General features: G+C 41.3%; 1 protein-coding gene across 1 annotated transcript in view; it reads left to right on the top strand.

Moving 5' to 3' along the window:
- Positions 1-24,828, top strand: part of LOC111169002 (uncharacterized) — a 60,395-nt gene that overhangs the window by 28,103 nt on the left and 7,464 nt on the right. Inside the window, 1 exon segment of the mRNA XM_089912897.1 lies at positions 1-24,828. This exon segment is cut by the window's right edge and continues 7,464 nt beyond it. Coding sequence (XP_089769023.1) covers positions 1-61 — 61 coding nt within the window. The 3' untranslated portion in view covers positions 62-24,828.

Here is a 24,828-nt window from a genome sequence, read left to right on the forward strand (position 1 = left end):
GGAGGAGAAACCCAACGAATGGGTTGAATGTGAGAAAGCTTTAACTAGATGCCAGTCCTAAAGGTTTCAGAGAACTCACACTGGGGAGAAATCCTATTAGTAATGAACGTGAGAAAGTTTTCCCCTATAAACTGAACCTCAGAGTACATCAGACAGTCCCCACGTGGGAGAAACCTTATCAACGCAGTAAACTTTAGAAAACTTAAAGCAGCAACCCAGGCCTAAGAACGCATCAGAGAAGTCACACGGGGAAATCCCATTAACATGATGAATATGGGAAAGCTTTTAGCCAGAAGTCAGGTCTTAGGACACATCAGACTGAGAAACTCTATGAATGTAATGGATATGGGGAAACTTTGACTGTAAGTGCAGCATCAGAGAACTCAGGGGAAGAGCAATGAATATAATAAACCTGGAAATTTTCTCTTCGAGAAATCAATCAACAAAACTCACAGAGAAATCCCTCATGTGTATTGTGTATGGATAGTGTTTCAACCAGATTTCAGCCCTCATTGGACATTAGAGGACTCACACAAGAGGTAAATCCTTGAAATTAATCACTTATGAACAGTCTTTCCACCAGACTACTCAGTGGGTGTTCGAAATTTACACAGGAAAAAAATCCTGTGAAGGTAATGGATGAGGAAAACTTTTCTCCCCAAAGACCACCTTCAATTTAATTGTACTGGAATCCAACATGAGGGTAGTGGGAATTATGCACTTTTTATGTAAAAACTATCATTATGTAAACATGTTAGAGGATACATTTGGATAGTTAAAATACCTCATGTTCCTATTTTCTCTTACTGTCTTCTGGCCAGTGTATAAATGATATACAATTGTTACTGAATTGCCTCTTCAGGAAAGAAGCCAAACAATGTTTTCTGCAAGACTTTTATTGTCTCAGGGTCACCAGTGCATTTAGTGTGAACATTATATTCATTATGCAAAAGTCGTATGCACAGTCGTTGGGAGAACAAATCTGATTCAACTGAGTTGCTGTGAACAGTGCTACTCACTATTTACCCTGTAAACAGAAAAAGAAGTTGTATTTCCATTCTCTTTTAGTTCAAAATATTTTAAAATTATCTGGGACTCTTTTGATCTAAATGTTATTTAGAAGTGTGTTGTTCAGTCTGCAAATGTTTTGATATTTCTGGCTGTTTTTTTAATTAATTCTAGCTTCATTGTCTTTTGAATTGTGCATTGTGACCCACAATATTGTCTGTCTCAATCAAAGTGCCATCTGAGCTTAAAAACGTGTATTCTGCTGTTGTAGAATAAAGTATTCTATAAATGTTGATTAGACCCCATTGACTGATGGTGCTGCTCAGTTCAACTGTGTCCTTGTTTCGACTGATGAATCCAGTAAGTACAAACGGAAGTTTGTTGAAATCTCAGACTATAATTGTTTTCAGTTCTTTTTTAAAAAAATTGTTTATTTTTGGTTGCGTTGGGTCTTTATTGCTGCGCGTGGACTTTCTCTTGTTGCGGCAAGCGGGGGCTACTCAGCATTGCGGTGCTCGGGCTTCTCATTGCTGTGGCTTCTCTTGTTGCGAAGCAGGCTTAGTAGTTGTGGCGCATGGGCTTAGTCACTCTGCGGCATGTGGGATCTTCCTGGACCAGGGCTCAAACCCATGTCCTCTGCACTGGCAGGCAGATTCTTAACCACTGTGCCACCAGGGAAGTCCCAGTTCTTGCCTCCTATTTTGATCTGTTTTTAAACACATACTCTTACGGCTTGTTCTATCTTCTGCTGAATCTACCCCTCTATCATTATGTAATGCTCCTCTTTATTCCTGATAATTTTCCTTTTGTTAATTCAGCTTTGTCTGAAAGTAATAAAGCTACTGTAGTTTACTTTTGTTTTGTTTTTTTTTAATGGCTTTTAAAATTTTATTTATTTATTTGGCTTAGTTGCGGCATGCCAGACCCTTCGTTGCGGTGCGTGTTCTCTTTGTTGAGGCTCGCAGGCTTCTCTCTAGTTGTGGCACACAGGCTCCAGAGTATGCGGGCTCAGTAGTTGCGGTGCGCAGGCTTAGTTGCCCTGTGGCATGTGAGATCGTAGTTCCCCAACCAGGGATCGAACCCTTGTGCCCTGCATTGGAAGGTGGAATTTTAACCACTGGACCACCAGGATTCCCTTCATCCCTTTACTTTTAATATATCTTTTTACATTCAAAGGGGTTTTGTATAGATAGCATATATTTGGGTCTTTTTTTAATCCACTCTGAGATTGTTTTTTCATTGGTATATTTAGATAATTCACATATATCTGCCCTGTTTTAAAATATTTATTCATTGTACTTTTTCATTCTTCTCTTTTTCTGCCTTGTGTAAATTTTTTTTTTTTTTTTTTTTTTTGTGGTACGTGGGCCTCTCACTGTTGTGGCCTCTCCCGTTGCAGAGCACAGGCTCCGGACGCGCAGGCTCAGCGGCCATGGCTCACGGGCCCAGCCGCTCCGCGGCATGTGGGATCTTCCCGGACCAGGGCATGAACCAGTGTCCCCTGCATCAGCAGGCGGACTCTCAACCACTGCGCCACCAGGGAAGCCTTGCCTTGTGTAATTTTAACTGTGCATTTTATGTGATTGCATTTTCTTTCCTCTTGATATACCAATTATCATTTTTAAAGCTTTAGTAGTTGCCCCAGAGTACACTATACACTTAAAGGTAATTCAGGTAGCTTTCAAATAATACTCTTTATGCTGGAAGTTTGAACAGCATATTCCTAGATAGTTTTATTTATATATGGCTTGGTATCCGATGGCTTCCTGGATCTGTGGTGGGAGTCTGTCACTAATTTTGAAAAACTCAGCCATTATTATTTAAAATATTTCATTTGTTTTTGCCTTCTTCTTTTGGTATCCTCATTATACATATGTTGCTTCCTTTGTAATTGTCCACACATCCCTTGGGTGTTCTGTCTGGTTTTTTTTCCTTTTATTCCTCTTGCATTTCAATTTGCTGTTTCCATCTTGAAGTTCATTGATTGTTCCTCTGCTGTGTCCAGGCTACTTGGGAGCCCATCAAAGGTATTTTCATTTCTGCTGTAGTGTTCTTTTTTTTTATATATAAATTTACTTTTTATTTATTTATTTTTGGCTGCATTGGGTCTTTGTTGCTGCGCACGGGCTTTCTCTAGTTGCGGTGAGCGGGGGCTACTCCTTGTTGCAGTGTGTGGGCTTCTCATCGTGGTGGCTTCTCTTGTTGCAGAGCACGGGCTCTAGGCGTGTGGGCTTCAGTAGTTGTGGCTCGTGGACTCTAGAGTGCAGGCTCAGTAGTTGTGGCACACTGGCTTAGTTGCTCTGCGGCATGTAGGATCTTCCTGGACCAGGGATTGAGCCTGTGTCCCTTGCTTTGGCAGGCGGATTCCCAACCACTGAGCCACCAGGGAAATCCCTGCTGTAGTGTTTTTAACTACTAACTTTTCCTTTAGGATCTTTCCTAGAGGTTTTTAAAAATATATATATATTTATTTATTTATTTATTTTTGGCTGCATCGGGTCTCAGTTGTGGCACGTGGGATCTTTCATTTCAGCGCATGGGCTCTTTGTTGTGGTGTGCGGGCTTCTCTCTAGTTGTGGCATGTGGGTTTTCTCTTCTCTAGTTGTGGAGCATAGGCTCCAGGGCGCATGGGCTCTGTAGTTGTGGCGCGGGGGTTCCATAACGCGTGGGCTCTCTAGTTTTCGGCATGTGGGCTCTAGTTGAGGTGCATGAGCTCAGTAGTTGTGGCACACAGGCTTAGTTGCCCTGCGGCATGTGGGATCTTAGTTCCCTGACCAAGGATCGAACCCCTCGTCCCCTGATTGGAAGGAGGATTCTTTACCACTGGACCACCAGGGAAGTCCCTTTCCTACAGTTTTAATCTCTGTTCTCCTAATGTCCATTTGTATTTGCGTGTCGTCCTTTTTTTTGCAATAGAGCCTTTAGCCTATTAATCATATTTTAAAATTCCAGTCTGATAATTCCAAAATCTGTCATATTTAAGTCTGGTTCTCTTGCTTGCTTTGTCTCTACATACTGTATTTTTTCTTGTCTTGTAATACATTGTAATTTTTGGCTGAAAGCCAGACATAATTTATTGGGACTTCAGTGAGAGGGTTATGTTTATCTTGCTAGGACTTATGCTGGCATGTTCACTGCATGTTCACTGTTTGCTACACCTGTAGGTGTCTAAATCAATTTCCTCTAATATGCTTGTTTTTCTGTTCTTGATTGTCTTTGAGTTTCCCTAGAATTTCCTCCTCAGAGTCTAAATCTTGCAGTTCTTTCAGCTGTAATCCTCTTTTATGCAAGAATCCTGTTAATGAGTTGATAGGTGTGGGGGGAGGGGAAGCATTCTATGATTCTGTGATTACATATCAGTCTTTTACTTGACCTGTGCCCCTGGGATGTATCCTTCTCAAGTGCTTCTCAGCTTTTTGTTTCCTGTAGGTGTGAGAAACAGGGAGGCTTGGAGTTGAGTGTTTTCCTTCCCCTACATGAGTTAGATTAGCTCAGAGTAATTTCTCTTAAGAACAGGCACAGAACAGTATGCTCTGTATAGATTAAAAATGGCTCCTTTTCCCCCTCCTGCTGGAAACACAAGGGGATTTTTCTCCGACCGTCATCAGGAGAACTTGGTGGGGCTCCTTGAGGTAAAACTCATGAACGTGTGGCATTTCCCCTAAGAATAGGCTCACGGGAGTTTCTAAATCTCAAGCTAGTCCATACTCAAGCTCCAGCAGTTTGATTATATTTTACCTACCAGTTTCTGGCTTTAGCAGCTTCTTCCCTTGGCAAGCTGTGTTTCTCTGTATTCACCTCTTTTGGGGCAATTGTTTTCCCAGTGACCTTGTTGCAGCAAGGGGGACCCCTTCCAGGGCCCGAGAGCGGGCTCTTGTCTAGCACTCGGAAATGAATTGTCCGAGGAGACACACATGCTGACAAAGCAAGAGACTTTATTGGGAAGGGGCACCTGGGTGAAGCGCAGGAGGGTAAGGGAACCCAGGTGAACTGCTCTGCCATGTGGCTCGCAGTCTCGGGTTTTATGGCGATAGGATTATTTTCCGGGTTGTCTCTGGCCAAACATTCTGACTCAGGGCCCTTCCTGGTGACGTGTGCATCGCTCAGCCCAGATGGATTCCAGTGAGGCGGATTCTGGGAGGTTGGTAGGACATAATGGAGTGGAGTCTCCTCTCTCCTTTTGACCTTTCCCTAATTCTTCTGGTTGGCGGTAGCTTGTTAGCTCCATGTTCCTTACCAGGATCTCCTGTCATAAAATAACTCATGTAAATGGTTACTGTGCTGCCTGGCTAGGGTGGGCAGTTTTAATCACTGTTTCCCCTAACAACCTCAGTTGTCTGATAGATCCAAGAAGTGTAGTTGTTCACTTTATTTGTTAGATTTTCTTCATTGTTGTGAAGATGGGACTGACAATTTCAAGGCTCTTCGCATGTTGGAGTGGAAACATGAACATACCGTCTCCACGGTTTTTGATAATGCTGCTAGGCTTGAATTATCCCTGCTCTGATGCACTTCCTCAAGGCAAAACTGAGGAGCTATTCCAACTGCCTCTCCTTCCCAGGTAAAATCTCTGCATCACTGCTCTGGAACTCGGTTCAGGCAGTATCCTGCTTCTCCTGGAATGACATGCATGCTCTGCAAACATGCTGGATAGGGGCTGTAATGGCTAGTCTTCTTGGATTGCCCTTCCCTGTGTGGATACTCCACCCCATGAGCTACTGTGAGGTTTATCAGGACTCAAATAATTTTGACTTACTGTACCTGGAGTAGAGCTTCCATCCCATGTGTACCATCTGGGTGGGGATATTCACTGCCGTGTCTGCAAGAAAGAGCTCCTGCAGCCCCGGGCGGGCAGAAATGAGAAATTCCATGTCCTGCCCCTCCTGAGGTAAAAATGCAAAATTCTGAAATGGGGGAATGGAACCCATTTGCTGGTTTGAGTCTGCTCAGATTAGCATGCCCACAGCAAAGATCTGTGGGGTGGGAGAAGGGGAAAGTAATGCATTCATATTTCAGACTCTGGCTGTTCTTAGTAAAATTTAGATTTTCTCAAATCTGTGTTTTTCCCTTTACGATATGCACTACAGACAATATCCAGAAACTTTTAATAATATTTTAAAGACAATTTTCTCCAGTTAAATCGGCTTTTTTGCTGTTGTTGTTGGGTTTTTTTTGTTTGTTTGTTTTTTATGTGAGTAGATGATCCACCACACCTCAGTGGTTAGCCTCAGAAAACCCTTTGGCTGCTTTAAAATTTTTCTTCTCATGTTTAGGTTTTGAAGTTTTTCTGTTGTGTACCTACATATTTTCTTCATATTTATGTTGCTTTGATTTTGAGATTCTTGGATACAAAAAGTAATTTTGTCACCAAATTTTGGAAATTTTCAAGAATTATTTCTTCAGATATTTTACCATTTTTCTCTATGTCTTAACCACACACATTCGATCACTAGTATTTTCTCACAGATCATTGATACAGTGTTCACTTGTTTCTCAGCCTATTTCTCTTTCTTATCTTCAGTTTAGATAATTTCTATGGATCAAGAATGTGCCCCCATAACAAAAAGCAATTGCCTGGTTGTGCGTGACTGAAAATACTGGCGTGACATATTTTGTTCATTATTACTTGTCTTTGACTGAATTAGTACCAGTTGCGTACTAAGTACTCTGTCACTAGCAGCCCAGAAGTCTAAAGACATTGCTTTTTTTTTTTTTTTTTTTTTTTGCGGTACGCGGGCCTCTCGCTGTTGTGGCCTCTCCCGTTGCGGAGCACAGGCTCCGGACGCGCAGGCTCAGCGGCCATGGCTCATGGGCCCAGCCGCTCCGCGGCATGTGGGATCTTCCCAGACCGGGGCACGAACCCGTGTCCCCTGCATCGGCAGGCAGACTCTCAACCACTGCGCCACCAGGGAAGCCCAAGACATTGCATATTTTAAAAGATCATTGTGGCTGTTTTGCAGAAAATGTATTAAAGATGCTAACATTAGAGGCAAGTGGACCATTTGGAGGTGGCTGGAATAAACTCAGGAGAGAAACTGTGATGCCCACAGGTTTGGTGTGTATCCTCAGGTTAATCCAGCTAATAGGCCTTAACTCTGTATCTTCTGGGGCAGATGTTTGTCTGCCCCCGAAGAATAAGCAGGGATTGGGTCCTGGACAGCCAATGAACTGAATCTGTTAAAACTTCCTATTTTATCTTCCATGTAAATTTGATGATAGTAACACCACCACCTAACACTTGTAAAACACGTGCAATGGCACATTGCCACTCCTTTTATATAGATTAACGTCTTCACACTTCATAATAGCCCCATGAGGCTGTCAATATATTATACACATTTTTCAGATGAACATACAATGATTTAAGTGAGGTTAAGTGTCCTACCCAATATCCCATAGGAGACCTGAGACTTGAGCACATGGAGTCTGGAAACAAGTCCATGCCCTCAAAGGTGTGTCGTGTACCAACACTGGATAAGTCAAAGCATGCTATTTGGGACTCCATCATACAAATTACAAAGGCAGACAATATATGGATTATAGAATTAAGATTTGCACAGTCAGTTCTAGATAGGTATTTCACTGAAACACATTAGAAGTACAAAAAAAAACCCCATGAAGTTTCCCTTTAGAAAGTTTTGGGTAACCTAGATGACTCTCCATTTGAATGACCCTGCTTCTCCCCTTCTGCACCCTAATTCCTGCTCTTATACTTTAAATTTGCAAAGAAAGGGCTTACCCTGGTGGTGCAGTGGTTGAGAGTCCGCCTGCCGATGCAGGGGACACGGGTTTGTGCCCCGGTCCAGGAAGATCCCACATGCCGTGGAGCGGCTGGGCCCATGAGCCATGGCCGCTGAGGTTGTGCGTCCGGAGCCTGTGCTCCGCAACAGGAGAGGCCACAGCACTGAGAGGCCCGTGTACCGCAAAAAAAAAAAAAAAAAAAAAAAATTTGCCAAGAAAGAGTGAACTCACAGAACCATAGACACACCCCCACCCCCAGACCCTAATAAAGACAGAACCCCAGGTCCATGCTCCATGCCTATATATCTAACTCACTGTGTGGCCCTCAGGTATGCCCTGTACCCTCCAGGACCTGTTGTTCTTCAGAGCTCTCTAATGATTTCTTGCTCAGGTGCATTCTGTGATTATGATAACCACAGGCTGGTCCAGCCACAACATTGGCTCTGGTAGGAGGTGTCTGTGGTTTCTCACCACCAGTAGTACATCCTAGGTGAGTGCCTCAGGGATTCCTACTCAATAACCTCACTATTAATAGAACCAGTACATCCTGCTGGCGTAGCCAGCAGGATTGCATGATTGTACTTGCAGTTAACCAAGGGGAGTTCCCTTTATCAGTGACTGGCTAATGCAGCTGGGTAACACCCTTTGAGAAGGCAGCAACCACTTACTGGAGGTCCATGACACTGCTTTGTGTTTTTGCATATTCCTCTGCCATGTGTTGTCAGCAGTACCCATCCCCAAGTGTCACAACTGCCATAATAATTGAACAGTTTTCCCAGAGCTGCATGGTCAAGGCCGTATGATCTAATAAAACAATTAGACCACTAATTATAAAGGTCTTAATTAACTGTTAATGTAATCAACTATCTTCCACACCTCACGCCAAGGAGAGCTAAGGAGGGGGGATTGAATCATAAGGCTATTATCACTGCCCAAGGTGGAGCTCTGGTCAAAGGCACAAGGAAAGGGTATTCCCATAGGTAAGGTGGAGGGAAGCTTACCCCTGAAACCACTGAGGCAGTAGCGTGCCAGGACTATTGTGTCCTAACCTAGATGAGTGAAATATCCTTGCAACAGAAACTCATGGCACCAAGAAAGGGGAAATTCAACCAAGACTTGCCTTCTCTAAGTGGCTGCCTCACTTCCTGCTGTAACTCTTTGTCCCCCAACCTAACGGGATACTGTGGGTGTCGGGATGTGATTTCTTTTGTGTCATGATTCATCTTGTGTGAAATCATAGGACTTACGTATATTAATTAATTTTAAATGGAGTCATAGTGGCAAATGTGAACCTACATATTGGTTGTTTTGAAGTGTTCGGTATATGACTGTGGATGTCTTAGTGTGATGAATTAAGAGTGTTACTTCAAGCATAAAGACAGACATACGGATCAATGGAACAGAAAAGAGAGCTTAGAAATAAACCCACACACATATGTTCAATTAATCTTCAGCAAAGGAGGCAAGAATATACAGTGGAGGAAAGAGTCTCTTTAGCAAGTCGTGCTGCAAAAGCTGGCCAGCTGCATGTAAATCAGTGAAGTTAGAACACACTCTTACACCATACACAAAAATAAACTCAAGATGGCTTAAAGACTTAACTATAAGACATGACACCATAAAACTCCTGGAACAGAACATAGACAAAACATTCTCTGACATAAATTGTGACAGTGTTTTCCTAGGTCACTCTACCAAGGCAATAGAAATAAAAGAAAAAATAAACAAATGGGGCCTAATCAAACTTACAAGCTTTTGCACAGCAAAGGAAACCATAAACAGAACAAAAAGACAACCTATGGACTGGGAGGAAATATTTGCAAATGATGCAACTGACAGGGGCTTAATTTCCAAAATATACAAACAGCTCATACAACTCAATAACAAAAACACGAACAACCCAGTCAAAAAGTGGGCAGAAGACCTAAATAGAAACTTCTCCAAAGAAGACATACAGATGGCCAATAGCACACGAAAAGATGCTCATCATCCCTAATTATCAGAGAAATGCAAATCAAAAGTAAAATGAGGTACCACCTCACACTGGTCAGAATGGCCATCATTAAAAGTTTGCAAATAACAAATGTTGGAGGGAGTATGGAGAAAACGTAACCCTCCTACACTGTTGGTGGACATGTACGTTAGTGTAGCCACTATGGAAGACAGTATGGAGGCTCCTCAAAAAGCTAAAAATAGAATTGCTGTATCATCTGGCAGTCCTACTCCTGGGCATATACCCAGACAAAATACTAATTCTACAAGATACATGCACCCCTATGTTCATAGCAGCACTATTTACAATAGCCAAGACATGGAAAACCTATATAAATGTCCATCTATAGATGAATAGATAAAGAAGATGTTGTACATATATACAACAGATACTACCCAGCCATAAAAAAAGAATGAAATAATGCCATTTGCAACCACATGGATTGACCTGGAGATTATCATACTAAGTGAAGTAAGTCAAAAAGAGAGACAAATACCATATGATATTACTTACATATGGAATGTAAAATATGACACAAATATGACATATACGCAAAAGAAGCAGACTCATAGATAAAGAGAACAGACATGGTTGCCAAGGGTAGGGATGGATTGGGAGTTTGGGATTAGCAGATGCAAACTATTATCTATAGAATAGATAAACAACAAGGACCTACTGTACAGCACAGGGAACTATATTCATTATCCTATAATGAACCATAATGGAAAGGAATATGTGTATATATGTACAACTGAATCACTCTGATGTACACCAGAAACAAACACAACACTGTAAGTCAACTATACTTGAATTAAAAAAAGAAGTGTAGATAAGGTATTCGATGACATCCAAGGAAATACTTCACCAGAACAGAAGGAGCGACTAATGAGAGAGGAGTCCCCCTGGGGTGTAACTACTATACCCTACCGGCAGGCTCCTTCACATGAGACCTCTGAACTCAGCAACTTGAAGGCACTTTGCTGGAGGACCGACTCCACCCTGCTGAGAGCTGTTCCCGACTGATGCTGCTGGAGCCTCTGTGGGAGCAGAAGGCAACTTCCCACTCTTGCTTGTCTCAAGACCTGTTGCTGGACCAGAGAGATTGCTGCTGGTGCTGACACATTTCTTTCTTAGACTTCTCCTTGGTGTGGTTCGTTATCCCCTTTGAACGTTAACTATTTTGACTAATCTGTGATGTGTGCTGTGTGCAATAAACCAAGTGACTTGTTTCATGTATCTCCAATCACATGATTCTTACCTCGCCTTACTGCTGGGCCCTGTGACAAAACAGTGGGTCCAGTCCCTCACACAGTGTTGCAGAAAAACTTAATGGACAACTGCAAGTGTTCTGAACATCTTGTGCCAGTGCCTTCTGAAACTCGGGAGGAGATTCGGTAACTCCTCCATAAATGTAAAATCCCTATAGGAACTTCCTGGGTGTGGCTTGGGAGCACAGCAGGCCAGCAGGCCAGGGCTTTGTTATTACTCTCCAGAGGCCTCGGGGCTTTTTCCGAAGACCCTGTGTGTAAGACACTAGTGGAGGCAGACCCTAATTCTTGGGTGCTTCACTGGGACACCCAGGAAGGGGAGTCAGCCACTTACTAAGAGGGCTTACAAGAAGTCCTCCACAAAATTTCCAATACCAACACATAAGGTTCAGGTAACAGGAGAAAAACTCAAAGTCAAACTGAGATCTGAAATTACATCTTAAATTGAAAACTTAAAAATTTGGTGCAGCAGAGGGGAGAGAAGGGAGCTGACTGACTGTTGCGGGTTTTTGGAATGGGCTCTGGATTGTTCCTCTCAGCTGCTGAAATGTACCAACTAGCCAGTACCTCTTAAAGACCTTAAAGATCCATCTGGGCTGTGTGCTCATTTCCTCTGAGATACCACAACCTAAGCCCTCTTGGCTTTCCCCAAATGAGGGCAGAACCAAAAATCACACCTCATGAGATACCCCTGCCACCAAGGAAAAAGCTGATAAGGTTATTAAGGCCTCTAGTGACGGGGAGGGGAGGACAAGAGAAGGCAAGAAGCACTGATACTCGCACCAGCCCTCCCTCTCCTCACCTGGGTGTTTATTGCCTGGCACCATGCCCATCTTTCATCATGGTGATTACTGCTAAGCTCAGTGAATAGAAAACATTAGATGAGGCGCATCTTGTGCTGCACAAAATTGGCATGATCCAATGGGTGTACCATTTCTATGACTATAGTGACTCAAATGAACGCCTCTCTGTTTCTAACCCTGAAGATGGCCCATTTGACCCTGAGTCCAGAGGAATTTTACAAGGCACTCCCCCTAATTACAGAGTGGCACTATTCCATTTTATTGAGACTTTTGAAACCATTCAAAAGGCACCGAAGGACATGAACCCGGTCGTTAGACATGGAGGAGAGATTTGCACCCAGACACCCAAATACTTGAGGCTTATGCCCCTCTGCCCCACTGCCCTAGAGAGACAGCCCTAAAGCAAATTTCCCTCAATTGAAAAGGCTCCCCATTTCCTCCCCGATGAATTCCCATCCTAATTTTGCTCCTCAAGGGAATACACAGCAGACCTCTGCTGGGAGTCATGGCCACTTGATCTCTGAACAGCCAGTCTCAAAATTTCAGTCTATAGATCTAGCATTCTCACACTGCAGCCCCTTTCTACCATCCATCCTCTTGCCACAAAACCCCATCAGTCCTTAATGCTCCCTCTGTGTTCTTCCCTAACCTCCAGGACTTCCAGCCACCTAAGCCCCTATCCTGGAAAATTGGTGGCTCCTGAGGGCTTTTCCCATCCGCTGGGGACAGTCGCTCCTGTTACCATTCTGATGGACAATTTGGACAATAAAAATATGCAGGTTTTTTTTGGCCCTATTGGAAACAATGCCACTATTATTCCAGGTAGTCCCTCTAAATTCCCAGTGTGGGAGCCCTACTACTGACAGGGAATTGCTGGTAAAACCGTCAGATCCATTCGGATGTAACTGTTGGGACCACTCACATCAAATGGCTTCCTCTTATGGTGGCCCCCTTGGTTCTTTATTTATTGGCATGGATGCACTTACATGAATCTATGCCACATGGAGGAAGCCCAGTTTGCTGGCCTTCCTGCTGGGAGTGGCCAGCTGGCTGCCAATGACTCTTCTTCTTCAGGTCAAGATGGTGAGCACCCCCAATACTGACTTAAACAGGGCACTGAAGTCCTGTGCCCTGTTATTACAGAAATGGGAGTCATTAAGCCCCCAACCTCCCCTTTCAATAGCAGTGTTTATCTGGTACTTAAGCTAGCCACTGATGAGTGGTGCCTCACCATGGACTAGCTAAGCCTCAGTTCTCAGGTTTTCCCAATTAAGACACCAATTTCTAGTATTATAGAAAGATTGGGGAGATACAAGCGACCCAAGGAGTGTCCTTTGCCGTCATTGACCTAGCTAATATATCTGTTCCCATCTCAAAGGAATCCCAGATCCAATTTGCTTTCACTTTTGAATGGGTTAAACACATTGCTATGGCTCCCAATGGCATATTTAAACAATACTGCAATTGCACGGACCTCTGCTCCTGGGATTTAGATAAATTGCAATTGGAAAATTGCATTTTTTTTTTTTTTTTTTTTTTTTTTTTTGCGGTGCCCAGGCCTCTCACTGCTGTGGACTCTCCCGTTGAGGAGCACAGGCTCCGGACGCGCAGGCTCAGCAGCCGTGGCTCATGAGCCCAGCCGCTCCGCGGCATGTGGGATCCTCCCGGACAGAACCCACGTCCCCTGCATCGGCAGGCGTACCCCCAACCACTGTGCCACCAGGGAAGCCCGGAAAATTGCATTTTTGAGGCATTATTTTGATGGCATTATGCTGAATTGTCCGTCTGAGGAAATGATATGGGCAGAGTTGCACACCCTTACACACCACCTACACCAGTGTGACGGAAAATGCCCCTCAGGACATCTGATGCCCAGTGTTATCTTTACGTTCCTGAGCATCACCTGGGACTTTAAGGGCTGAGAAATTCCCCCAACTGCCAAATATCCATTGCTCACTGTTGAATTACCCACTACGCTCAGACAGGCACAACACATTCAGGCTTCAGGCCTTTTCAGGTTCTGGAGGCAACACATTCCTTATCTCTCACTGGTTATTTGCCCCATCTATGCAACCGCATGCAAATTTGCCACCTTCCGTTAGGGTGAGGCCCAACAGTGTGCTTTGGAAACTGCTCAACAGAAAGTCCAACCAGCCTTACCTTCAGTGCCACCTACTCCACATTCTGAGTATAGTCTGTGGCCACGCCTGACTATGCTTCCTGGAGTCTCTGCACCAAACCTGAGCCTATTGAGTTTCTTTTGGGTTTTGGGCATACAGGAAGGGCTAAACTTGACCTCAAAAACCTTTCCATATTGCAGGAGAATGTACCTTTCCCACACTGCAAGAGGTATCCCATGGCTTTCTTGTCAAAAGCAACTGCAGTCAGCTGTTAATCGATATTCAAGTAGCTCATCCAGAAGGAATCCCATCGAAGCCCATCAAATATTGGTGCTCTGTATGGCTATAGCCGTTCTTACTGCGCTATGCAGTCTGGATAATTGAGTTACTGGTAGATCCCCTGGGGCCTAACCATCACTCAGGGGCAATATTAGAATACTTCTCCTGTCCACAACTGCACCACAGGGTGGATAAACGGGGAATGTTGGAGAGCTGTGTTGGAAGGGTTTAGGCTAGCATGACACCGAATCTGAGCAGCAGAGGGATTGAATCCCTTCACAGGAAATGGGTTCTCTGGAGGTGATGTCTAAATGATACTTACCCACCAATTCTTTATATTAAATATTGTTACAAACTAATTGGCCCTGTGAGTGTCCATACACAAAACCCATCTGGTTACAGGGACTGTGCTCCCATGATGTGTCCATCACCCTTGTGGGTCAGTCCCAAGAACGCCTAAATAGTATCCAGAAGATCTTCTTTAGCCTGGGTTGTAAATGTGCTCAGAATCTTTATGTGCCTTGGATGCACTGCACATGGAATGAAAGGGCAGCCACCTGTTCCTTTGGGGAATGTGTCCCTGATGACGCCAGGGAGGTGTCAATAATTTGTTCCAGTAGCCGGAGGCACCAAATATGAAAGTCAGTCTTCAGGAAATCTTCCAAGCTGTATCAAGCTAGTCTGTCCCAGCCCATGACCGATATCCCAACCGGATAGCCCCATTGGAGGGTCACTTGCCCCCTGGGTGGCACCATTCTAGAGGACCTTACCCCTGAGTGAGGTGAACTCAGAATTGGAGAGGACATCATCTCAGATGATTTGCCCCAGCCCAAGAGGTCACTGCTGGAGATGACTATGCCCCATACAGTAGAGAGGACACACCAGGGGCATATCACTGTATCAGAGACCTTGACACTTGCCCAGATTGCTCTGCTCCCCAGTTTACTGTGACGTCTCTGAAATACTGCAACAGGGTCTAAGCATTTGTGAGAAGACTGGTTTAAATATATTGCCTTAATAGAATCAGGGGACACACTGGAATATTATTTTCCTGAATTTGCCTGGTGTTTGCCTGCTGACCCTTCCTAATACCAACAGGCTTGTCAGACTGTGAGTACATCCTCTGTCAAGTGCACGGCAGCCTTGCCTCCTGTCTTCCCTATTGTGGCAGTCAAAACTATGCATTCAGCATCATATAGCTTCCCTGCCTAGAAATATTACTCATATAGACTCTTTGCCCTACCTGCTCTCCTTGATCTTCCAATTTTCTGTGCTTACATAGGAATTCCCAGCCATGTCTTCTGCGGGCCGCCACCATCCCCTACCAGGACTACCCCTGACACTTTCATAACCACGTCCACTACACTTCCTCCTATACTGGCAAGATGCTTCACAAACACCAGCAATTTTTTTGGCCAATATGCTGAGAGGGCTGCCCATACTTTGAAGTCAGAAATTGCTAGGCCTATCGTTTGGCCTCCAATCACTTGTACTCTACCTTAAATGCTTACCCTGCTGACATATTCAATTTCAGTCGACTCCACTTAACAATAATGTCTTTGCCCTGGGCTTCCCTTCAATTAGATGCCTCATCCATTTTCTACTCCAACAGCTCCTCCAAGGGTCATTTTGAGGTAGCCTTCAAGCCACCTTGGTGATTTTGTGCCCAGAAGCAAACAAATCTTGGTCCACGTACCCTGTTAATCACACCACTCCTATAGCACAGATAACCATGAATGGGCTCAAATTCCTGCTTTTCTCACCGACAATCCCAATGAATATTTTACAGTAAAAACGGCCAACTTTGGATTCTACTCTATGCGACAGTGTAAGATACTCACCCAGTACATTACTCTCTTTCCCAGCCCTCTGATTGACTTTCCCTGGGCTACATACTAAGTGCATCATTGTTTCTCTCGTCCTGCCTGTGGAGGTATAAACCACGGGACACAAAAATCACTGAGTTTTACTCTGCTTGGCTTCTACTGGCAAAAAGCCATTTTCATTGCTTTAGTCCTGGGCATTTCAGTTCTACTAGGACTTACTAGACTGGGCACCAGTGCACTGGCCCTTGCCACACAAAATTGGGTATTTAGTGCCAAGAAATAATTATTGGAAATCTTAACCCAACATATACAAAGCCTCCATGACACCCTGTCCCTTGTGAACAGTCATGAGTCACTTGCTCCAGTGGTTTCAGAAAACCACCTGGCCTTAGTTTATCTTCTTGCCAAGGAAAGAGCAGTTTATGCGCTCCCTGGGACCACTTGCTGCATGTTCATCACTAACTCAGGACAAGTTAAAACCTACTGATATAAGATGGCCCAAGATGTTAAAATATTCAGTAATACTGTCCAAATCTTTGAACATATTCCCTGGGCCTCCAAGATCACTGATGTATTTTCATGGCTGGACCTTTCAAGTTTGGGACAAAGGCTACTGACTGAATATCCAACCATTGTTTGTATAATTATTATAGGATTTGTTATCGTAACTGAAATCAGATGCATATTTTCTTGGTACCTACCCCTGACTTTTAACGTATCTGCTACCCTGGCTGTTAGTGTCCTCACCATTAAATCTGATGCCTTGGCATCATAGGGTGGATTGTAGTATAAGTGCCTGACATTAAGCTTTTGATTGCCCTGGCATCAATTTCAAAGACATACATCTCAAATAAAGGTATTGCCAACTGTGTGACACAGCTGTTAGCAAAAGTACTAAAGAAGGAACCAGACTGCCTCACTCATAAAATTTCCTTTCTAGAAAGTTCTGGGTAACCTTATAACCGACCCCTTGGGTCACTTCTTCTTTCCCATACCCTAATTCTCACACCTATGCTTTAAATTCACCCAAAAATTGTGAACCCATGAAACCATAGACACCCCACCCACCTAATCCTAATAAACAGAGAGCCCCAGGTGTGTACTTTCTCCCTCTGTCCCTCCCTCCCTCTCTCCCCACAACTTCACTGAGTGGCCCCATGTATGCCATGTACTCTCAAGGACCTGTGAGTAATAAATCTTATTCTTCAAATTTCCCTGATGCTTTCTTGCTGAGCTGCATCCTGTAATCATGAGAATCACAAGGGCTGGCCTAGTCATAACATTTTTCCTAGTGGTGATGGTGGGAAATGTCTGTGGGGTTCACTTTGAGTCAATATAGTAAATGTACTTGCCCAGGCATTCCTGGCAGAGAACAAAGGTATCAATAGGCTGAGTCAATACAACATATTACAACAGAGATTATTTTTTAATGTAAGAAAGCTTCTGGAGGGAATGTAAAGACATATTACACATTTGAAACAACCTTGTGAATGACATCCTTCTCATCAGAAAAAGGTAACCCAGTATTCTATATCAAGGGAATTGTATTTCAAAACTGAGGTTGACATAAAGACATTTTCAGAAAAATGACAACTGAGATGTTTTGTTACAGCGGATATGCCCTGGAAGAAATGATAAATTGTTCAGGCTGTAGTAAATTCATATCAGAAGCAAACTTGTATCTATGGGAAGAAATTGAAGAGCACCAGAAAAGGTAAGTTTACCACTATGTATAAAATACTGCTCCCTCTTTTCCTTCTCTCACTCTGTTGTTTTTTTTTTTCTTCTTTGAAACATAATGGCATGAAATATGTCAGATAACAGGGGTTCAATTGCTAAAGAAGATTCACAGGACCCACAATGACTATACTTAGAAATCTACAGTTTAGTGAACGAAAAGTATACAACATAGTTACACATCTAAGTAATGATATGAACCACATTGAAAACTGTATCATAGCAAGGGGTCTACAGAGGCCAAATCTGGGCTCTAATTATCTTACTTCTGTAAGTGCTGTGACAGAATATACTTTGTATTAGATCAGAAGCCACCAACATATGCAATGACCCCTTGAAATCAGGGAGCCTCAAATGGAATGTTGGTTGAGATGTATTATTTTAAAATTTTGCTAATCATTGAGGCGTATTACTGCTACATATTAAGCCTCAATGGTAGAGGCTTTCAGGAGTCTCTCCAATACCATGTGCAATTATCTATGCTCCTGTTTTCAATACACAGTGTTTATGGTTGGTACAATACACTCTTAAATTCTATAGACCCAAAGCAAAACTCTTAATTAGTGTGTTTCCCTCCTTGTTCAGAGTTCACTCTCATGCAAATATATTAGGAAAGCAACTCAGGCTCATTCCAGGCCTGGTAGAGCTGAATCTTTTTTGAGCTTGAGCGGCCCATTCTCGTTGCTTGGCTCCACACTGGGTGTGATAAACAGTGTACTTTCCTTCACTACACTCTCAGTGTTAGTAGATTGGTTTTACAGTGCATTGTGCAAGTGGACCCAAGTTTGTTTTGGTAACAATACCAAGTGACTTTTATTTTTATACAGTGGTATAAAATTAGAAATCAACAACTTGAGGAAAGCTGGAAAATTGTAAAAATTAAACACCACACTCCTAAATAACCAGTGTGTCAAATAAAATATCAAATGAAAAACCAAAGGATATTTGAAATAAAAAATAGAACACAACTTACCAAACCCCTGAGAGCTGCTATAGCAGTTCTGAGAGGGAAGCTTATAGTAATAAATGCATATACTAAGAAGTTAGAAAGATTGCAAATAAACAACCAAAGTTGCATGTTTAGAAAAGAAAATCGAGTTAAACCAAAGTAGCAGATGGAAGGACATAAGATCAGAGCAGAAATAAATAAAATAGAGTTCAGAATAACAATAGAAAAGATAATGAAACTAAGAGCTGATTTTTCTGAGATAACGAAATTGAAAAACCTTTAGCTAGATTAAGAAAAAATGTGAGAAAACTCAATGAAAGAAGAGAAATAGTAACTGACACTACAGAATTACATAGGATCGTAGAAGATTATTATGAATAATTATACAGCAACAAATTTAATAACCTAAAAGAAATGGTTAACTTCCTAGAATCATACAACCTACCAAACTGAACCAGGGAGAAACAGCAAGTCTGAACAGACAAAGAAAAAGTAATGAGATTAAATCAGTAATCAAAATTCTCCCAACAGAAAATCCCAGATCAATGGAATATACTGTGTAAAGGCACATTTATAAAAGAAGTTAGAGTGCCTGTGGTATATGTAAATAAAGAACCATCTTCTTTCAGTGAAATAATTAGTTCATCACACTGTGGCACATAGAAAAAAAACTTGCTAAGACACATGTATAAAAGAAGATTACAAACAAGGCAGTTGTGCTTGTAAAAATGACAGTTATTCTAGTGCAAGACTGAGTTCAACATTCTGTGGAGCACGAAAACACATTATGAGTTTACATGTATAGAGTTTTTCCTAATAAAGCTAGCTGTATATTTGAAATAATGACAGTGTTATTAGAGTGAAAAACTGTGGTCACCATACTGGGGAGTGCAGTATAATGTATGTAAAAACCTGTGCATAAAACATATCTTAGAGGGACTTCCTTGGTGGCACAGTGGTTAAGAATGCCCCTGCCAAAGCAGGGGGCACAGATCTGATCCCTGGTCTGGGAAGATCCCACATGCTGCAGAGCAACTAAGTCCGTGTGCCACAACTACTGAGCCTGCACTCCAGAGCCCACGAGCCACACCTACTGAAGCCCGCACACCTAGAGCCCATGCTCCACACCAAGAGAAGCCACTGCAATGAGAAGACCATGCACCGCAATGAAGAGTAGCCCCCTCTCACCACAGCTAGAGAAAGCCCATGTGCAGCAACGAAGACCCAACACAGCCAAAAATAAATAAATAAATAATTTATTTTAAAAACCATATCTTAGAATGCTTGTTGTATATGTGAATAAGATCTGTGTATTTTAGTGAGAGAATATGATTACAGTACTGTGGTGCATTGAATACACTATGAAAAGTCACATGTATAGAAAATCTTTCAAGAAAGCTAGTTGTATATGTAAATAAAGGACAGTGTTATTTCAGTGAAAAAATGTGTTCACCAAATACAATATGTGTTATATATTCTAAACGGACATGTATAAAAGATGGTCCTAAGAGAATTTTGTTGCATTTCTGTAGTGTTCTTTCAATGAAAGAATGTGTTCAGTAAACTGTGGTACATTAAATTCACTATAATGAAAGATATACAGACACGTTTTACAGAATGGTAATTGTATGTGTGAATAAGGATAGTGTTATTTTACTGAATGAATAATTCACCACAAAGTGGTACATGGAAAACATTATGTGAAAGCAGGTTTGGAAACCATGTTTCTTTGAATGCAAATGTTTATGCGTATGAAGGGGGTGTAAATTCAGTGATAGAATGTGTTCACCACTATTAATAATGTAATACATTATGGTAAAACTCATGTATAAAATTGTTTCAAAGAATGCTAATTGTCTAAATGAATATGACGAAGTTATTTCAGTGAAGGAAAGAATGACTACAGTGTGGTCTTAAAGTTACTCTAATTAAGATACATATATAAATGATGCTTCCAGTTACTGTGGTTGTACTTCTGAATATGTCAGTGTTAAGTGGAAGAATGTGATCACTGGAAGAATGGTCATGGAATATATTGTGAAAATCACATGTATAAATGATTACCCTAAAATGCTAGTTTTATATGTGAATATATAAAATGATAGCATTTTTTTCTCAGTGAAAAAATATGTTCAGCATACTGTTGTTGGAATATGCTATGTAAAAATACCTGTATAAAATAAGTTTCAAAAAATTCTAGTTGTATATATGAATGAGAGTATTAGTGTGTTGAAAACATCTCACTAAAGATGTTTTCAACACACTGTGATATTTGCTATATTTGTGATATTTGCTACAGTAAACACACATGTATAGGAGATGTTTCAAAGAAAGTTATTTATATATATGAAAGAGCAGAGTGACATTTCACTGACATAATGTATTCACCAAACTGTAGTGCATGGAATCCATTATTTAAAGAAACGTTTAAATAAAAGATGTTCCTCATAAAGCTAGTTGTTTATGGGAAAACAAACAGTGTATTACCACGAAAATTAGTTCAAAGTAATGATATATTAGAAACACTAAGTGTCATATGAAAACACTATCAAGAAATAATATGCCAACAAATTAGGCAATATAGAAAAAATAAATATTTAGAAACATATAGCTTAACAATTATGAATCATGAAAAATAAAAATATGAACTACTAGATCAAGTATAGTAAGGAGATTGAATCACTGTGGTGCACATAATATACTATATAAAGTCACATGTATAAGAGATGTTTCTAAGAATGCTAAGTATATGTGTGACTAATTAAAGCAATGTTTTGATGAAAAACATGTACAGCAAAGTATGGTGCATGATATGAATATAATGCTCAAACATATTATAAAAGATGTTTCTAAGTGTGCTAGTGTTTAGTAGCATCTAAGTAGTGTTATTTTAATGAAACAATGTGTTCAGCACAATGCTGCATATTATATACACTATCGACACATATAAAAGATGTGTGAGAATGCTAGTTGTATATGTGAACAAGTACCCTGTTATTTAGTGAAAATGTAATTAACACATTACATTAAAGGAGTACACTATGTAAAGACACGTATATAAAAAATGTTTATAATGAAGAAAAGTATACATGTGAATAAGCATTGTGTTATTTCAATGAAAGATAATTTCACCACAATGTGGTGAATGAAATACACTTAAAGAACCATGTAAATGAGATGTTTCTAAGATTCATACACTTATTTTTTTCATCGAGGTATTGTTACTTCCTGGAAATTATGTTGTCACCACACCACACTGTTCTGCATGAAATATACTATGTAAAGACACATGTACAAAAGACGTTTCAAAGAATACTAGTTTTATACGTGAATAATAAGTGTTATAAGGAAAAGCTTTGTTGACCACACTGTGGTTCAAGTATAATATTATTTAAAGTCATGCATAAAAGATGTTTCAAAGAATGGCAGCTGTTTATGTGAATAAGAATGGTGCTGTTTTATTGAAACGATGTATTCCCCAAGTTGTTGTGTATGTAGTACTATATAAAGACACGTGTATAAAAGATGTTTCTAGGGCTTCCCTGGTGGTGCAGTGGTTGAGAATCTGCCTGCCAATGCAGGGGACACGGGTTCGAGCCCTGGTCTAGGAAGATCCCACATGCCGCGGAGCAACTAGCCCCGTGAGCCACAACTACTGAGCCTGCACGTCTGCAGCCTGTGCTCTGCAACAAGAGAGGCCACGATAGTGAGAGGCCCGCGCACCATGATGAAGAGTGGCCCCCGCTTGCCGCAACTAGAGAAAGCTCTCGCACAGAAAAGAAGACCCAACACAGCCAAAAATAAATCAATAAATAAAAAATACTGAATACATAACTACTTAAAAAAAAAGGATGTTTCTAGAAATGCTATCTATCTTTATCTTATTACAGTGAAAGAATGTGTTTACCAAACACTGGTGTATATATTCTCTGTTAAAGCACACATATAAAAATTGTTTCCACGTGCTAAATTTGATGCATCCAGGTAGTGTTATATGTTTTAAGAATGTGTTTACCACATGGTGGTACACAGAATACACTGTAAGATCACATGTATAAATATTTTTCATAGAATGCTTATCGTATATGGGAATACCATTGTGTATTATTACTTTAGATTCAAATATCTTTCATTCCATTTCAGAAACCTTTTCATTTCCCTCCTTTCAGAAGATATAATCCCAAAAGGGAAAGGGAGAAGTTCCTGTGTACCTTTAGAAATCTTCATATAAAGTTATACTTAATTTTGGGTCAAGAGTGGGCTGAGGGAGGTAAAAACATAATTAAAATTGAGAATGGAAAAAGATCTTGGCTTTATTTTTTTTTAATTCTTTTTAAAAAGTAGATAGTTTAGATGCTTGGAAAATCTGAATTAGTGTTTTCTTCAAAAGAAACGTATAGGAATAACTCTTAAAATTGAAATTAATTGTAATTGTTTTGAGAAGTTCGATTTATAAATTACAAGTTTTTGTATTTTGTTTTTTTGTTTTTTTAAAATCTACAACAGTGATTTCTCACCCTTGGTGCTGTTGACATTTTAGTCTGGATAATTTTTGTTGTGGAGGCTGTCTTGTCCCTTTGTAGTATATTTAGCAGCATCCTGGCCTCTATCCACTAGATGTCATTAGCAAGTCCCTCCTTTCACATCCAGTGTGACAACCACAGAGAACAAATTCCTCCCGGATGCCCTGCATTATAGGATTGCTATAATGTAGTAGTACTGTAGTTACTATAGGTGTAACTTACATTGCTCTTTTCTTCTATTGTGAATGTCAGATTTGACTAAAAATTTAATATTCAACCTTTTTTTTTTTCATGTACTTCATCACTCCTTTGCCTCTTGCAATCGCCTATCTGTTCTCTGTAACTATAGGTTTGGGTTTTTTTAATTTTAGATTCCACGTATAACTGAGATGATACAATGTTTATCTTTCTCTAACTTGCTTTGGCATAATGCCCTATAGTTTATCCATGTTTTTTCAATGGCAGGATTTCCTTCTTTTTTATAGATATATATGTATATATATCAATAATAGACAGCTGGTCTATCCAGTAGCCTGACGCTGGAGGCTAAGTCAGAGATGCCCAAGCTGAACAGCTAGTCAATCCAACAGCCCAGTGCAAATTCAGAACACTCTGGGATGGACAACTGGTAGATCCAGCAGCCAAACTCAGAAGGCAAAGTCTGGACTCCCCAGACAAAACAGCTGGTTTACTTGGCAGCACAGCACATGAGGCCAAATCCAGGATGCTCAAGATAGATAGCTAGTCATCTGGGCAGCCCAGCACCAAAGGCCAAGTCTGGGATGTCTACAATAGACAGCTGGTCAACCTGGCAGCCTGGTGCCAGAGGCCAAATCCTGGGTACCCCTGAAGGACATCTGGAAGCCCAGCACCTAAGGCAAAGTCCAAGGTGCCTAGGACACCTTGGATGGTCAGCTAGTCGACTAGGAAGCCTGACACCAAGGCCAATTCTAGGACACTCAGGATGCACAGGAGGGACGGCTGGTTGACCTGGCAGCCTGTCTTTGAGGCAAAGTATGGGATGTCACAGTTGAGCAGCTGGTTGACTCTGCAACCTGGTGCTGAAAGCCAAGTATGGGACACCCAGGGTAGATAGCTTGTTGCCCTGAGAGCCCAGTGCCCAAGGCCAAGTTCAGCTTGGCCAGCTATTGTAAGTAATGCTGCAATGAACATAAGAGTTCATATATCTTTTCAAATTAGTGTTTTCATTTTCTTCAGATAAATATGCAGAAATGGAATTGCTAGATACTATGGTAGTTCTATTTTAAAATTTTTGAGGAATCTACATAATGTATTCCATAGTGGATGCACCAATTCATATTCTCACCAACAGTGCATGAGGTTTCACTTTTCTCAACATCCTTGTCAACACATATTATTTGTTGTTTTTTGGATGATAGCCATTCTGACAGTTATAAGGTGATATCTCATTGTGGTTTTGATTTTCATTTCCCTGATGTTTAGTGGTGTTGAGCATCTTTTCGTGGGCCTATTGACCATCTGTGTGTTTTCTTTGGAAAAATGTCTATTCAGATCCTCTGCTTATTTTTTTTAATTAATTAATTAATTTATTATTTTTGG

The sequence above is a fragment of the Delphinapterus leucas genome, chromosome 6 (assembly GCF_059928025.1).
Source record: "Delphinapterus leucas isolate spDelLeu-1000000601 "Yukka" chromosome 6, BTC_Dleu_Yukka2, whole genome shotgun sequence".
In the NCBI taxonomy this organism is placed as follows: Eukaryota; Metazoa; Chordata; class Mammalia; order Artiodactyla; family Monodontidae; genus Delphinapterus; species Delphinapterus leucas.